Raw genomic sequence first — 16,149 nt, forward strand, 5'->3', positions numbered from 1 at the left:
TGCAATTAATACGAATACGTGTCATTCACAAAGAAGTCATGAATTCTTGAGTTCGTGTATGTGTAGTTATTTGCTCTGAGTAGGAGCACAAAGGACCGTATTCTCTATATTTCTCTATTTATAGACCCTCTCCCCTTGGTGGATTGTACCATTTTGTCTTCGGCATAGGAAAAGGGTGGGCAGAGAGCATTGGCTTTGACATATACCGAGTTTAAAGCAGCGCCCCTTTCTCCAAACCTCCCTACTGCTCTGGCAGACATTGAACCGGCCCTGTCCGTTTAAACCGAGAAGACACCCATACCGACTCCTCAATGCAAAAAAAATAAAAGGGTGCCAAGAAGCTTGGACGAGGGAACGTGGGTGTAAATAGACAGTGAACGCTCTTGGTCTCTCTCTCTCCCTCTCCCTCCCCCTTCTCTTTTCTCTCTGTCTCTCTTTTATGAAATCAATGAACGAGTTATTGGGTAGGACATAAATATAAGGAATCAAAGCCTCCACCGGGACCAACAGCATTGCGCGCTTTTTGATATGCGTCTTCGCCAAATGCTACATGTGTTTTCATATCAGTGTAAATATTGGCTTTGAGCGGACGAGAGTGGAATCGGCTCTGGCACGGCTTGGTCTCGGAACCAAATTTTGACCAAGACTTTCACCAGCTTTTCATTTTTTTCAACGTTAAACGATTCTCCACCATCACCAACTGCTGCTGTTTGTACCCATCCCAACTCACTGGCCGGTCTGAAGATGGCAACTTTAACCAACGGGCAGGTGGACGGCTCGGTGCACGGTGTGGTCTCCAACACGAACGGGCTCGTGAACGGATTAAGCCACAGCCACAGTCCGGTGGGCTGCCCGGCCACCATCCCCATGAAGGACCACGATGCCATCAAACTCTTCATCGGTCAGATCCCCCGCAACCTGGACGAGAAGGACCTCCGGCCCCTCTTCGAGGAGTTCGGCAAGATCTACGAGCTCACTGTGCTGAAGGACCGCTTCACGGGCATGCACAAAGGTGGGTAAAACCCAACATCCCAGTTACACCTTGCCTTTTTGTCACTTTGCATTTTGTCACACAGTGGTGAGATGGTGGATCCTAAATCCAGCAAGGTTTTATGGGTACAATTGTTGGCACATTGTGCAATTATTCGTTAGGCTGTAGACTTTAAGCATGTTGTTTCGGGAAGTGTGTCCACCCAAAAAAGAGATTAAATCCTTTGTTAGACTTTTTATTGGTTCTCCAAATAAGTACGTCCATTATTTTCTGTTTTATGGGGCAAGAATATCCAAGCATGATAAGAGTGTCACGAATCGGGAGTCACGACGGCATGAATTTATGTAGGGTGATATTAGGAGGAGCAGTTCCTATGTGGGCAGTGTGCACGGGAGTATTCACACATCTAGTCCGGGCGGTTGTAAACGTGCTTCATTCACTATACGGTGCTAAATCCAGGCCATTAACCTCACGTTTTCACGTTGCAATAGCGGGGGGGCTGTGTTTGATTGCCCGCAGCGCCGTACACTCCTTTACCCGTATACTCTCTCTCTCGTTGTGCGTGTGTGTGTTTGCTTGCTTGCACGCGCGTGTGTTGGTTGGCTGTCCGTGAAGGGGGCGTGCACGCGAGTATGCGCGTGCAAGTGCAAGAGTAGTCTATAATTTCCTTTTTTATTTTAATATTCTTTTATGTGATCTTTCCACCTTAAAAATGCTAACTAAACTACAGTAGAAATTAAAATAAAAAATGTGAAATTGATATTTTTTATTGTTTTTTAAACGTTCTAACAACCCAGCAATGTTTATTACTTAAGTCTTTTTTATAACTGCTCTTAGTGTATATCCCTTTGGTTGCATTAATGAATTATCATAAACTTTTAGCGTTGAAATGCTACATGGCCTTTCTGTGTAATATCAACGACCAGCTTTGTAATTTTGGTGCAACAGGAATGATCTTTATCCCTGTATTTTATTATCCCCTCTCAAGGGAAAGGTCATTCTCTGCAAATCACCATCTAACGAGAGGTCACTAATTGATCTGCTATACCTGCAGGACGTCTCCCAGGGGAGCAAAGTACATTAAGAATGAGATATCACTTTTTGGGAGCCCCCCCACCACCAGCCTCCTCCCCATGTAAACAATGTGTGACATGCACCATGTGTCAGGAAATGATTATGATATACAAATAATTCCAGAGGGCGGAGACTGTCTGCAGGCATGGGGGAAACCAAAGAGGTGGAGAAGGGAAGAGGGGGGGTTATCTTTTATTAATAGCCCAGCTGTAGTAGCGACTCCCTGTTGGACAGTTAATCAACAGTGGCCCCAGAACTATAGGCACGGCTGGCCAGCTGATTCTAAGAACTGTCTCCTCACCGCGATATACGGCCCTGGCTTCCCGGGCAGGGCCCCCGCTTTCATTAGCGAGCCCCCGCTGCGCTCATATTTTAACTAGCTGGAGGCACTAGCTATTCCCTGGCTCACCAGCTCACTGGCTCACTGCAACCTGCTCCAAGGCCGCCTTCCCCCCTAACACCTTCCTGAGGTTTCCATATAGAAGATTCACAAATTAACAGTAAAAGACAGCACGTCCCACAAATAACAGACAAAGTGTCTGACTGTGTGCGCTGCCGCCACACCGCTTTTATTGAAGACTACACAGCATAACATGAGTCAGGTATTGTGTGATATCACAGCAAGAGTTTGAGATGAGAGTAAATACACTTACGTATAATTACACAACTATTTGAAAGGGAAATAATGCATGCAGTATTGTTTTTTCTGTCAAACCATTGAGTACTTTTCGTACATATGTATACTTTGTTTTGTGAATACATCTTTAAACCTTTCTATTCTTCCTTCTCCCCTTTCCCTGAGCTCCTTCACGCAGTTTCCATTTTTCTGAGTGCTGCTAGAAAGAGTCAAACCGAGGGCATGATGACCCTGTAAGGTGTGTAACGCTCCAGTGGACTGAAGTCTATAGAACTGCCCACCAGAAAATTCCTTTTCTATTCTTTTCCTCCATCTTTTCTCCTCTTCATTAACTCAGCTTGATCCCCTTCATTCTTTGCTTTGCCTCTTTCCCCTTTTGTCTTCATTTCATATTCTAGGGCTGACATGTTGCATGTTCACTGACAGTGACATCATGTTGGATAATGGCTCTTGTAATAAAAAGCCTTAGTTTGAAGTGGCGATTGTAGACAACAGGGTTAGGATACCTGTAACTGTCATCGCTAACAATGTTATAATGCCTCACTCGGGGATACTGTTGCATTCATTTAACTTTACCCGAAGAGACACGGCACTTTAACAAAGAAATAAGCATGGTTTTCAGATAATACAGAGCCTTCTTCTGCTACGGCAGGTAATAAAAGGTTCTGCTGTACATCAACAAGCGTAAAGAAACAGCCTTTGCTATGGTAATGCTACTTCTGAAGAAAGAGACCCCTATTATAGCCATTGTCAACCGTGCCTGTGATACTATTGCCATAACCCTCCCCATAATGACTCCATGTATCACTAGTAATCTAGTCTTTAGGATTCTGTCCCTTTGGAATGGTGGGGGGTGGGAGGAGGGGAGTACGGGACGGAGGTCTGCAGAGGCTGGGAGCGGGCGCAGGGACCCGAGCGCAGGCCCACATTCTCCCAATGATTTTATTTCTCTCCCCTCTGCGACCGAGCCATGCTAATAGAGGCCATTTATAATGGTCACCGGCTGCTGCTGCTGCCAAGCACAACGGGGCTGAGAGGCACGGCTAGCACAAAGAGCCAGCCCTTTTTCCTCTTCTCTCTGGCAATGCAGCATGGGAGGTGGGGGTCTATTCGAGAGGAGAAGGTGTAGATATGATTGCTTGCACTATTCATCTGCCTGATTTCATGTAATAATCACTGGGGGCAATTGAGCCACGATGATACGGGGGAAGACGTTTAATAACTGAAGGTTGTTATCTATTGTTTACCGCTGTCACATCTGCAGGCGGTATTGGCCAAACCTTTGTTGTCTACATCTTCGTTTTTCCCGTGCAAATGCAACTGTCACCAAGTTTGTTTTGCTGCTATTGTGGTTTATCTGGTGTTAATTTAAGTCAAGTATGTCATTGTCCTTGGCCACACTAAATATGTTAGCCCTCGCCATAGGATAAGACAGAGTGGTTGCAAAGAGTTGCTCAAAGTCAAAGCAGTTGTTGAAACTTCATTATGATTTAGGCCAAATATCTATTTTGCCCTGGCAGGTTGTGCTAATAAACTGTCACAGCTATTTCATAGAGGTTATCTGCTTTCAATATAAAGTTCTGCTTGCTTATTGTTATAAAAATAACGGTGGAAATGAATGATTATATCTTTGATGTTAGGCTGTTTCCTAATAGATGCAGCTGAAACTATTGTACGATTATGTTTGATTTATCCGCCAATTATTTTCTGGATTAATCTTTTAGTCTATTAAATGTCAGGTATAGTGAAATATGTTTATCCCACCTTTCCCAAAGTCCAATGCGATGTCTTTTAAGGGTCTTGTTTTGTCAGTCAAGACGCCAAATATGTTCGGTTTAAAAGGATGAAATCAGCATTTTCAGAACATTTTGCATTGAAAATTAAGTATTGATGAAAAGATAATAACAAAAGTGGGCTTTTTTTTCTAATTAGTCAACGTATCATTTTGCAATCAGTAATTCAATATAAATATTGGAGAAAATGGTGTTTGAAATCAAACAAGTGGAGATGCAGTGTAATGACCAATTGTAATCTTGTTTAAATGTACCCCTACTGCAGATGGCTTAGGCCACAGGTGGGGGGATATAATCTATGCGGGTCATAGAGGGAGTTATGGATCCCCTCAGAACGTCTATGGTGTTGATATCTCAGCCCTTTTTAAAGTGAGTGTGTCAGGGGAGTAGCAGCTTCAAAGCAGATCGTGCTCGTCGTGTTTGGTGAGACCAGGAAGTCACGATGCCAAAACACGAAAGTCTCATGCTGTGTTTTATTGCAGCCAATTAGGTGTTACAGGTTGCCATTAGAGTAGCGTCTGCAAAAAAAAAGGAGGATAAAACCAAATGTGGCTTAGAACAAAGAGAGAGAGAAGTGCGGGTGTGGGTTTTCGTCCTGCAGGTCTGCGTTAATGCAGCATGCGTTCCGGCCGAAAGATTTCACTCTCGTTGCATCATCCTCTCTCTGTGGGATCCTTCGCTCTCCTCCTCTCCCATTTGGTTTGGGATGAGTGTGTCTGTGTGTGTGTGTGTATGTTTATGTTCTCTTCCTCTCCGCCCTGTCCCAGAATCCACCACTCAGCTCTGCTCAGAATGCGCGCTCAGGTCCCACATTGTGCCCCGTTTCTATAAAGACGCCATCGATTTTGAGTGTTTTGTCTGAGAGAAGGGCAACATGTGTCATAGAGGAGGTTGCTTCCTCCTAAAGTGCCACCGGCGCCACACCGCACCCGCCACCCTGTCCTGGCACAGCCCAGAACTGCCAAGCAACAAGAGGGAAACAAGAGGCGGAGCCAGAGCGGCGAGTACAGTGAGCCTAATTTGTCAGGAGGGCCGTTGTCAAGGCAGCACTGCCTCTGTTGTCCATTATCATTGGAGGGGACTGTCAGATGGGGGCCGGCTGATGGCCGAGCAGGGAGCCAGTTAGTCACAGTGAGAGATGACCGCACCGAGCCAGAGGAGGGAGTGCTCATGGAGCTCCTGCGAGGATTAGCATGCTAACCGCAGGTTTGGAGTCATGAGGCCTGTCAGGGAGGTGCAGCCCTCTGGCTCCTCTGACCTCGGCAGGCCTCTCATTAAAACCACTGACCTTTACATACAGAGAGAGAGGTAATTTAAAGGGATGGCTGCACCTACATCCTCATCTCATTGCACTTCCTAAAGACAGAGTGAAGCATGCTGATATACATTCTACACAAAGTGAAATGCAAATGGGAAAATGGGAAAAACGTTTAAACAGTATATATAGAACATATGCAGCAAGACAAGGGTTTAAAATGTGCTTTACCAAAGCTTTCAATTACAATATCACCATTACATGGCTTTGTATAGAGACTGTGACTCACAGAAGTTTTTTAGTTGAATTGAGTGCATGTCCATCATCACATGGTAAATTGGTCCAGTCAGCATAAATCTGTTATTGTGCAGTTAATGTTTCCACGTGGTTAAGTCATGGCTCACTCTGGCTGGCACTGCTGACCTGTGGAGAAACACAACACGGAAGATTTGTGGCCATCGTTACATTGCAGGTCAAAGAGCGGGCTGATCTCAACTATTTTAAAGATAGATAGATAGATAGATAGATGGATGGATGGATGGATGGATGGATGGATGGATTGATGGATTGATAGATAGATAGATAGATAGATAGATAGATGGATGGATGGATGGATGGATGGATGGATTGATGGATTGATAGATAGATAGATAGATAGATAGATAGATAGATAGATAGATAGATAGATAGATAGATAGATAGATAGATAGATAGATGGATAGATTGATTGATTGATAGATAGATAGATCGATTGATTGATTGATTGATTGATTGATTGATTGATGTACTGACTCACTCAGTTTAGTCACTTAGAGATCAATATTCTGATCAGCCAAAGTCAAAGTCCAAATCAATACAATCCAAAAGGTGGAAAACATCTCTGAAAAGCAGAAAAGCTTTCTTGAGATTTGGCAGTTTAACTCGTTAAATAAAATCTGCCTTACATTTTTCATCAACTGTTGGCACATTTGTTTTCCATTAAGGAGAGGCTAAACAATTTCCCTGTTGCTCTTGATTTCCTGCTGCCGTGTTATTGCCCCAGCAAACCGTTATTCCAGTAGATAAAGGAAAAAAACAAACTTTTTTGACAATGGCTCCTTGGAGAGGAAAATATGTTTCTGTTTTCAAGGATCTTGCATCAGCTAAGCATTATTGTGCTTGGTGTTGAATTTTTCAAAAGTTGACGCTTTAGGCCTCTTCAATCTTTTAGGTACGCTTAATACACTTTCAAGCCCCCCTGCTTCCAATACCGCCAGCCGGTTCAGGGGATGGGGAATGCAATACTTTTGAAATGTTTGAAAGTCTTACAGTACATGTTGTTGTTTTAGATTTACTGATGCTATACTGATGAATTCATTTTCAATAACATAGCTTACTGTATCTCTATTGATATCTTTTTAAGTTTATATATTTTTTGATTTGGTACATGTTTTAAAAAGACATTATAGTTAAGGATTAAACAGTTAAATACTAAATAAAAACATCATGGTACTCCTATAACGCGATCCTTTGTGGTCTCTATATTTTCCATGTCTGGCTCTCTTATCTGTGCCATAACATTTCACAGGCTTCATGCACTATATGTAGTTGTTCAACGTAAAAGGCTTAAAGGCCACTTCCTTTGTTCGGTCAAAAGGTTGTGATTCTCTTCTGTTTGTGTACTTAAAGACTTGTGTTTTGTGCCTTTAGGATTAGAGCTGCAGGTTCCTTTTATCAAGCTTTGCACAGTGAGGAGGCAGTAGGATGGCGTACTTTATCATATCCGTGCCCAATATCTGTATGTGTACAGTAAATGTACTGTAAGGGTTTACACAGGCGCGGATTCTCTGTATAGTTGTTCATCCCCCTCTGTGCATATGTGTTGGATACATATGTGTGGGTGATTATAATGCCGAGTATAGCACTGCATTTGCCAAATACCAGCTCTAGCCAAAGCAAGACTGCACAGTCACTTTTAATGTTTAATTTTCATATTTATACTTTATGCTCAAACCCTCAGTGTGAACATGAAAATGGGCCCAGCTGCAGCTCTCTACTGCAGAGCCTGTCTACGAGGAATTAGCAGCATGACACAGCAGCAATGTGAAAAATAGAAGCAAAGTTTGTCACAGCAAACTGTGGCAGCGCTCCATTAATGCACATCCAGCCAGCACCCATTATTTTTAAATATTCCGCTCCAAATGTCTTTTATTTACTTCAAACTCCATTTCATTTATTAAAATGCTTCTATTTTTCCATTTCGAACATTGTTCTCAAGGTCAAGTTATGTTTTAATATCGCAGAAAAAGCAAATCATTGTTATTACCTTGCAAACCGACATTGTAATAAGCTCGCTTTCTCCAACCAGTGATACTTTCAATTACCTTTTGAGCCCATTGGCTCATTCACACTAAACAAATCATTCGGCTCTGGAGATTCATGGTTCATAGAAAGTTGAATTGATGTTTATTCTCAACCAAATTGCTAAACATAACTGGAAGTGGCGTATCTGGGTCTGCCTGCTCGGATACTCTAAAGCAGGGATTACACGAGCCATGTACTATTTTGTCCCAGACAGAAAGCACGTCAAAGACTGATGAGTGTGTGTGGCTTGTCAGGCCCACACATATTTAGCTTCCTCTGTATGCATGCGTTCAATCCCCTATGCTGTGCGACGATGACTGCCAGGTTTGAGTGTCCCTGATTCGATTCAATTTCTTCCCATCTCCCTTCATGCCTATTTCATGTCCCCCTCAATTAAAAATGCACCACGTTGACTTGTAAAAGGAAGGTGGGAATGGAGGTTAGGGCTTTTCAAAGAACTTTCTCAATTATTCAAGACCAAGTTTGATTCAAAAAATGGAGGAGGATTAATAAGTCATGGAGAAGTTTTTGAAGGTTTGGGTAGCAAATGTAATGCAAAATGTTTTAATTAAAGGAGCAGAAGAATCCAACAAAAAGAGAAAGGTTTGTTGTTGTTGATTAGGCTTGACAAATTTTTGACTGCCAGAGTCAGCATCCTACATTAAAAACTACTTCTTCACTTTAACAGATGCCAGGGGATATCTGAAGTCAGCAATTTAGGTCAGAGAGGCTTTGTTCCTTTTTTATATTTGGGAAATGTATTTAGTTTGCACAGTCCTGAACGACAAAAGGCTCGGAATGTATATTTCAAAATTTGCATTTGTTTTCCAGACACCCACTGGGTCCACATCATTCCATTTCTTCCCCCAAAATGGTGCAAATCAGCGCCTTTTGCCACCAGATATTACCATTCAAATCATATCGGCATCACATTGAGGGAAAGTGCATCAAGGCTTTATCCTATCCTGCTGGTTGGAGAGCAGATAGACCAAAACACATCTCTGCAGGGAGGGAGATGGTGCAAGAGTGCGTAAAACGACAAGGAGCTCAAGACGGAGAGAGCGAGGCAGAGAGGGAAGGAGAATTAAAGAGATGTTGAAACAGGGATGATGTAAGAGAATGCGTGAAAAGAGACGAGGGAGATCCATGGAGGAGAGTTTGGGTGGGGGGTTGCACACAAAGACAGACAAAGAATATCAAGAGGCAGAGAGATATACAAGAATGAGAGCAGCGATTGTAAAGAGAGGTGCAGACTAAAAATGGAGGCACACAGCGAGATCGTTCAATGACAGGCTGGCAAATAGGAACGGGAGAAAAAGGGACGGGGCTGAGAAGCAAAGACAGACCGAGGGAGAAGTAGAAAGAGTGAGGAAGTCCCAGAGACAGATGTCGCACTCGCTTGCCTCGGCAGATTGATGGCTTCTGGCCCAGTTCCATGCCAGGCTTTGACCCCTCTGTCCTCTGCTGTAATTTATAGGCTGCGTTTTGCCAGATTTAAGCACTACTCTGTGGCCATCATGGCTCGAGAAAGGAGAATGACCTTCCTGGGATGGGAGCAGAATTAGACCCCTGCAGCTCCAGCCAACCCGGGGGTAAACAAGCAAGTGCCCTCTGTATTAAATGGATCTTTGACAAAGTGTTAATTGGACAGGGTTTACTGTATGTTTGTCAATCTATCTTTTCAGTGTGTGTAGATTGGCTCCTGAACTGCCCTTACATATTTCAATATGTCAATGTGACTCTGCAGTAGTAGGAGGTTTTCATTCCGGGTTGTTTGTCTGTTTGTTAGCATCACTTAGGAAGAACTACCTGCCCGGTTCTCATAAAGCCTGGCAAAGGTCTGCAGGATTCACTTATTTAGAATACACTTTTCATTACCGGTCTGCTCCTTTTGGTGCATTTAAAGTTTACCTTAACTAGAAGGAACAGCCTGGTTTCTTATTGATTGATTAGCTCCTGCCTTCATAAATCATGTACTCGTTGAGCTAAGATTGCTGGCACAAATTAAATGAAAATCACATCATGGGTTTGCACTGTGGTTTCTTGTAAAGCAAATATGGCCCTGTGTGTACCCGGAGTGTGGCCTCTAGTAAACTAACTTGGCTGGCTGGCCGGGGGCTCAGCTGGGTTTGTGCTTGTCCATTCAGAGCGTTACCTCAATGCACAAATCAGCCCGGGGAACGATCTGGACAGAAAGCCTTCAGCAAATTATTACAGATTTGCAATTTAATGGCTTCTGAGGTCTCTCCCAGCCCCACACAGGTTCCCATTGAGACCGAGCCCATTAGTTTGGTCCTTTAATCACAGAACAGGAGATGGGAATCCTGGCCAAACCTATACATACCCCGCTTCACTTGGTGTGGAATGATTTCATGGGTTTATAGATAGACACAGAGAAGGCTGTGCGTGCGCTCAGGCTCGTGTGTGAGTTTGTTAGCATTGGCTTGTTGATAAGCTTTGCTTTCCCTGGAGAGTATGTGCAGGTGTATGTGATTGTTTGTGCGTGAAAGAGAAAAACGTGTTCCTCCATGGATCATTTATCAATACCACGAGGACTCGCTGGGCAGTAGCAATTAATTTGGCATCGGGTGGACCTGAAGCTAACAAAATTCCAGTTTTCAATGTCATGTTCCAAAAAATATTTTCATTAAAAGTGGTTTCAATTTAAGTAAAACATGAGCATGTTTTACTCTGCCACATTAAAGTTATTACTTTATCACACTAATTGAATTTAATCATCAAGAGAGAAAAATTGCAAAGTTAGTAATTTAGTGAGTTAGCTCAGCAAAGTTTCTGATTAAAAGCTCTGCTCTTAGGAACCACACTGTGTGTTCATGTGACTCCAGCACCTCAGCAGAGTGACCAATTATAGACTATATTTACAGAACCGTCACTTAAACCTGTAAATAAAAACATTTGCTTATTCTGTGAACATTATCAGTAGTTGAGTTCCAGATCTGAAGTTCCCATGTTTTAGTCCATTATGGATTTACAATACAACACATTTCATATTTCTACAGGCAAAAAATGTATTTGATAAAATGACATCACTTTTTTTCGATGCTATTTGCAACAGTAATATGGTTGTCTCGCTTTTCAAAGTGTCTTTAAACAAGTCTTTTCCCATGGCTATAGTTGCCCTGATTAATGTGCCATCGATGCAAAAATGTAAAAGCTATCACTCCAATCTGCCTTTCAATGTCCCAATTTGTCCAAGAGCAAGCCAAGCTTTCTAAATGAACTGGATAGTGACTGCCAAAGGGGATGAATATATATAATTATCTGTGACTGGAGCCCCAACAAAGGGACTTTGAAATCAACTTTGCGTGCCAAAGGCTTCATTAGCCTGCCGACAACAAAATGTCTCCTTGACTGCGAAAAGACGCAGGTACCTGCAGAGCCATTATAAGCATGCAGTCGCGCAGCCTCCTGTAGCCCAAGCGCTATCTGTTTGGGATTAGAAGCTGCTTAATGCGCTAATGTTAATATGCTAATGTGTTAATGTGATGTTGGAATTATTAGGTGATTTAAGAAATGGCAGGCTACTGTTTTGTTGGTCTAACGCATTGACACGTTATAAAGGACGGATAACTGTGTTTACTTTGCATATGGAAATCCCTGGATGTCTTTCATGTGTCCTTCCTATAGCGACTAGTGGTCCATGTTAGCTTTGCAAACATCTTAATTGTGTTAAATGGAGGAAAAAGGGGGGAAGATTAAAAGCCATTAATGTGTGTTGCGTGAGGGTGTGCTATTCCCGGGACGGTGCTTTTGTTCGCTTTGGCAAAGCAGACGAGAGAGTTTCACCTTGAAACTCAATGCACACCAGAAACATTGTCATTGTGTCTACCTAAAACGCTGCTGTCTCTCGCTCGTGCAGCTTCATCCACTGTCAGACTTGCTTTGCTTCGTCTTTGCATTTCTTTGTGTGATCGCCTCTCTCCATCCGCCTTACTCTCTTTGTACGTCTCTCCCATTTTCTCTCATTCTATCTCTCGCTTGCTTTTCCCTTTGTAGCACTGGTTCTCTCCATCACTCCCTCTCTCTCTGTCTGTCTGTCTAAGCGTCAGATAAGCTCACTGGGGGAGACTTTAGAGGACTCTCCATCTGTGTATAAATAGCTCTGGATGAATTATTGAGGGACCTGGGGTTGCTAATAATCCCGCAGGACCCATCTGACAATGACACAGAAGATGGAGGGAAAACAATTACGCAGGCTTTCTCCTTCAGAAGAGTGGGAATGGGTGTGGGGGGGACTCGCCGGCCTCTGGGAGCCTCCTCGCGGGGCCCAACATCTTGGCTAATAAACCCAATTAAGTCTCCGGAATCAATCGGAGCCCCGGGGGCGTCCTCTCTCTTCCTTCCCCGGACGCCGTGCAACAACAGGAAGTGTAATGATTCATGTTCCCCCTCCTGCGTTTGGCTCGTCCTCTCATCTCCATCTTGCAGGTTGGCAAGGCGGACGGGACAGGACAGGATGTCCGCCGAGGCAGGATAATAGGACAGGGAGTGGAAAGGAGAGGAGAGGTGCACCGAGGAATATTAATGGGAGTGTTTATCCTGTAAGTGTTTTACCGGGGGGACGAGACATGGGACCACTCCCATGACAGAGTTAAAGCACTTTGTCTTCTTAGTGATACATGATTCATCTGTAGACGGCTTTTTGATTAATCGGCTTGGCCCGGTCCTCGTCTGACTGTTGACACAATATGCTCCTATCAACCTATCTATCAATCTTTGTCACCGTGTTTGCCGCTGCCAGAACACATAGCTACACAAAACTAAAGTAAAATGGTATTGTCTCTTTGCATTTTACTCATCAGTCTAATGATTCAGTGTCAGCAGATGCCAACCCTAATGCCAGACAGGAACTCTCCTGTAAAAACCCAATGTGACACTTTAACATTTTAGCCTGATATCCCGAAAATTGAAAAAACAAGCATACACATTAAAGCAATTTTTGAATCATATGCTAAAAGAAGTGAACTGTGACGTCAACCATTGGTTAGTTTGCGGCTATATTTAACCCTTGAGTTTAGCAATTTTGTAATAAAAAAAATGTAACCAGAAGTGACACAAGTGTGAAACAAAGTACACCTGAAATCTGGACAAGACATTTTTAGGTAACTAAAATGTTACAATATCATTTCATTAACTGAAAACATCCCAGGAAATGGTGAAACTTTGAGACGGAAACACATAGATGAACCAGACCAAACAACTCTGTAACATCAACCTGTCAATCACAAGGTAGACACACTCTAAACAAGTATTCTAAATGTAACCATCATTTACAAAATGACCATGATGTTGTATTAAAAAAGACTTAAACTTGATTGAGAATATAATCTCATCCGAAAAAAGTTTATCGAGGCAATAAATAATTCAGAAGTAAAACAATTTTCTCATGCATTTCTATAAAATGGAGATAAACAGGAAACTAGAGGATTAAAGTACGCCGACTGACAATGTGTGTTATGTCCAGTCTTGCACACAAAAGTCCAGGCGTGCTTTGTGCGCACTTCTACTCCTGCGCTGGTTTATTGGCATTGGACATGTATCATGAGGTGCGAAACGACCAATGAAACGGCCTGAGCGTACTGCTAATTATATGATACTGGGCTGGTATGTCTTCTAAAGCCCTTGGCGTACATAAGAGCAATCCAAATCACAGAGGAGATAAAGCCAGACGTTCAGCCTTAAAGTGCTGTGTCGTCTGGTTTCAGAGGAGAGAATTAGAATCCCACGATGGGCTCAACACTTCTGAGGGTTTTCCACCCAAGTTCCCAAATGAAAGACTGAACGGTTATTGGGCATGGAAATGCTCAAACAAGTCCATCTGTTATCAGTCGTACGGTGTTATATTAGTCATCCTCAATCAATTTCCCAAAGTGCCCAACCTGGTACATATCGACTCAGACTTTTGGTTAATCTAAGGAGTCCGTGTTTAATAATTCATAACGTGAAAAGCTAAATTTGGGTTTCCCAAATATTTCCGGACAAAATGGCTGAGGTAGAATAAAAGGACGTCTGCCTGGATGTTGGGGACAGTTCATAACGTTTGGTGTGTGTGTGTGTGTGTGTGTGTGTGTGTGTGTGTGTGTGTGTGTGTGTGTGTGTGTGTGTGTGTGTGTGTGTGTGTGTGTGTGTGTGTGTGTGTGTGTGTGTGTGTGTGTGTGTGTGTGTGTGTGTGTGTGTGTGTGTGTGTGTGTGTGTGTGTGTGTGTGTGTGTGTGTGTGTGTGTGTGTGTGTGTGTGTTTAGCCATAGGAGCTTTTAACAAGTGTGTGTTAGCATTTTCAAATGTGATTCACTCGATGTGAGTGTTGTTAAGGACGTTTTTTGTATTCTGTGGCACGAGAGTTGCAAGTCTGTTTATGTGTGTGGACAAGTCCGTGTGGATAAATGTGTGTGTGTTTTTCTGTCCCGACCCTCAAGGGGCCGGTGCGGGGGGTAAGTGAGGGAGTTTGGTGCGTGGTGTGGGGGGGCAACACTGTCCTAATGATGCATTTTCTACACCATTGATTCAGTCGCTCTGCTCTCCAGTAAATCCTTCACATGCAACACATTAAAGCTGGCCCTTTTTCCTCCTTCGCCAATCGATTAGCTCAGTTTAGAGACGGCCACTCTGGGAAGCAGGGCTGGAGATGGGACTTGTTATCTTCAGGAACTCTCACACACACACACACACAAATAACATTTAAAAGCACTAATTGTTTTTCACACGTTGGTGATGTCCTAAAACATGTAAATCTGTCTATGGTTGTAGTATGAAAGTGGATTGAAAGTTGCATGCAAATGCTATTAAAACCTGTAATCTCTGGATTACACATGCATTTTAATACGAAGGTTGCCCACATCCAATTTAATTTGCTTTAGTTTGTTTTCTTTATAGCTTCCTAAAGGTATCTAGTGATGCGTGTAATTATTGAGTGTTTTTGTATTCCAACAATAGTTACCTGCACATTTATTCAGGGTCTTTTTCTGCAGTAAAGTTAAACTACAACCCTTGCAACCGCACATTTTTTTGCATGATGATTTAACAGTTTTGCAGAAAAGCCCCTGTTGTACTTGACACTCACCATTCAACCCTTACTCGGTATTCACTCATGATTTACTATAATAACTTTTTAATTGACAATCTTTATATGCTCATCTCAGAGATGAATGATGTTACTGCTGCAGCCGTTATTTTTCTAAATTACTTTGTACTGCACTGTTAAATTTGGGAAAACTGGTGCAGATGTCCTGTAGTAGCCCCTTTGAGTTTCATCTATCATAACAGTTAATAACTTTCTGGTCTCTCTTTTCTTGCTCTCCAGTTCCATAGTCATGTTGCTGCATGTTTTTTATATTACAGCTTCCTCTTGTTCCTCAGCCGAGAGAATTTAGGGATCTGCACATACTTGTCTATAGCTCAGACTGCCATTATACTCCATTATAAACAAATTCACCTCCTCTTTCATAATACTGCCCCTTAGTTCTGCCTCACTCTGCTGAAATAATATCATACTCAAGACAAGCATTCATTAGTCCTCGAAACATCCCCTGAATTTTGAAGGCCTTATTTTTTACAGAATGACAAAAAAAACCTTGATTTGGTCTCCGAACAGTAATTGACGTTCCTTTCGTGTTTTCTTCCCCGCCTGTTCACACAGGAACAGTAGCGTCCTTCTTGCTCATATTGTGGGCTTCAAAGTGCTTTTTTATTTCATCAGGGTTTACTGCCGCCAATTAAAGATTTTAAGATGATACAGGGGAGAAAGTCGTAGTGTTCCTCGAGACCTTCAGGCCGTGTGCCCTAAAATAGCCTCTATCCTCTGTCTCTTTTTTTCCATTGTGAGTAATGATCTTAGAGGCCAGCAAAGGTGAAGGGGATATGAGCGTCTGCTGCTCACTTTATTGGATTACTACCTTGCAGAACCTAAATTGCGAGGGCTTCTCAGGGTTGTTCTAATTTGATACCAAATTCAGTCTCCAGTTCTGATTCATCCAAAACATTTTAATATATATGAGTAAAGGATTATACTGTAAGCACACCTTTTCCAAAGACGTGTT

The 16,149-nt window shown here is 42.7% G+C and overlaps 1 protein-coding gene across 15 annotated transcripts in view; it reads left to right on the forward strand.

Annotated features, from left to right (window-relative positions):
* Positions 1-326: 326 nt before the first annotated feature.
* The window catches only part of celf4 (CUGBP, Elav-like family member 4), an 81,238-nt gene continuing 65,415 nt past the window's right edge, over positions 327-16,149 (forward strand). For all 15 annotated transcript variants that reach the window (XM_079680156.1, XM_079680168.1, XM_079680164.1 and 12 more), the window contains exon 1: positions 327-1,012. In XM_079680156.1, the coding sequence (XP_079536282.1) occupies positions 745-1,012 (268 nt within the window). In that variant the 5' untranslated portion in view covers positions 327-744. The remainder of the gene's footprint in view (positions 1,013-16,149) is intronic.

This window comes from Notothenia rossii (genome assembly GCF_949606895.1).
Source record: "Notothenia rossii genome assembly, chromosome: 5".
Classification (NCBI taxonomy): domain Eukaryota; kingdom Metazoa; phylum Chordata; class Actinopteri; order Perciformes; family Nototheniidae; genus Notothenia; species Notothenia rossii.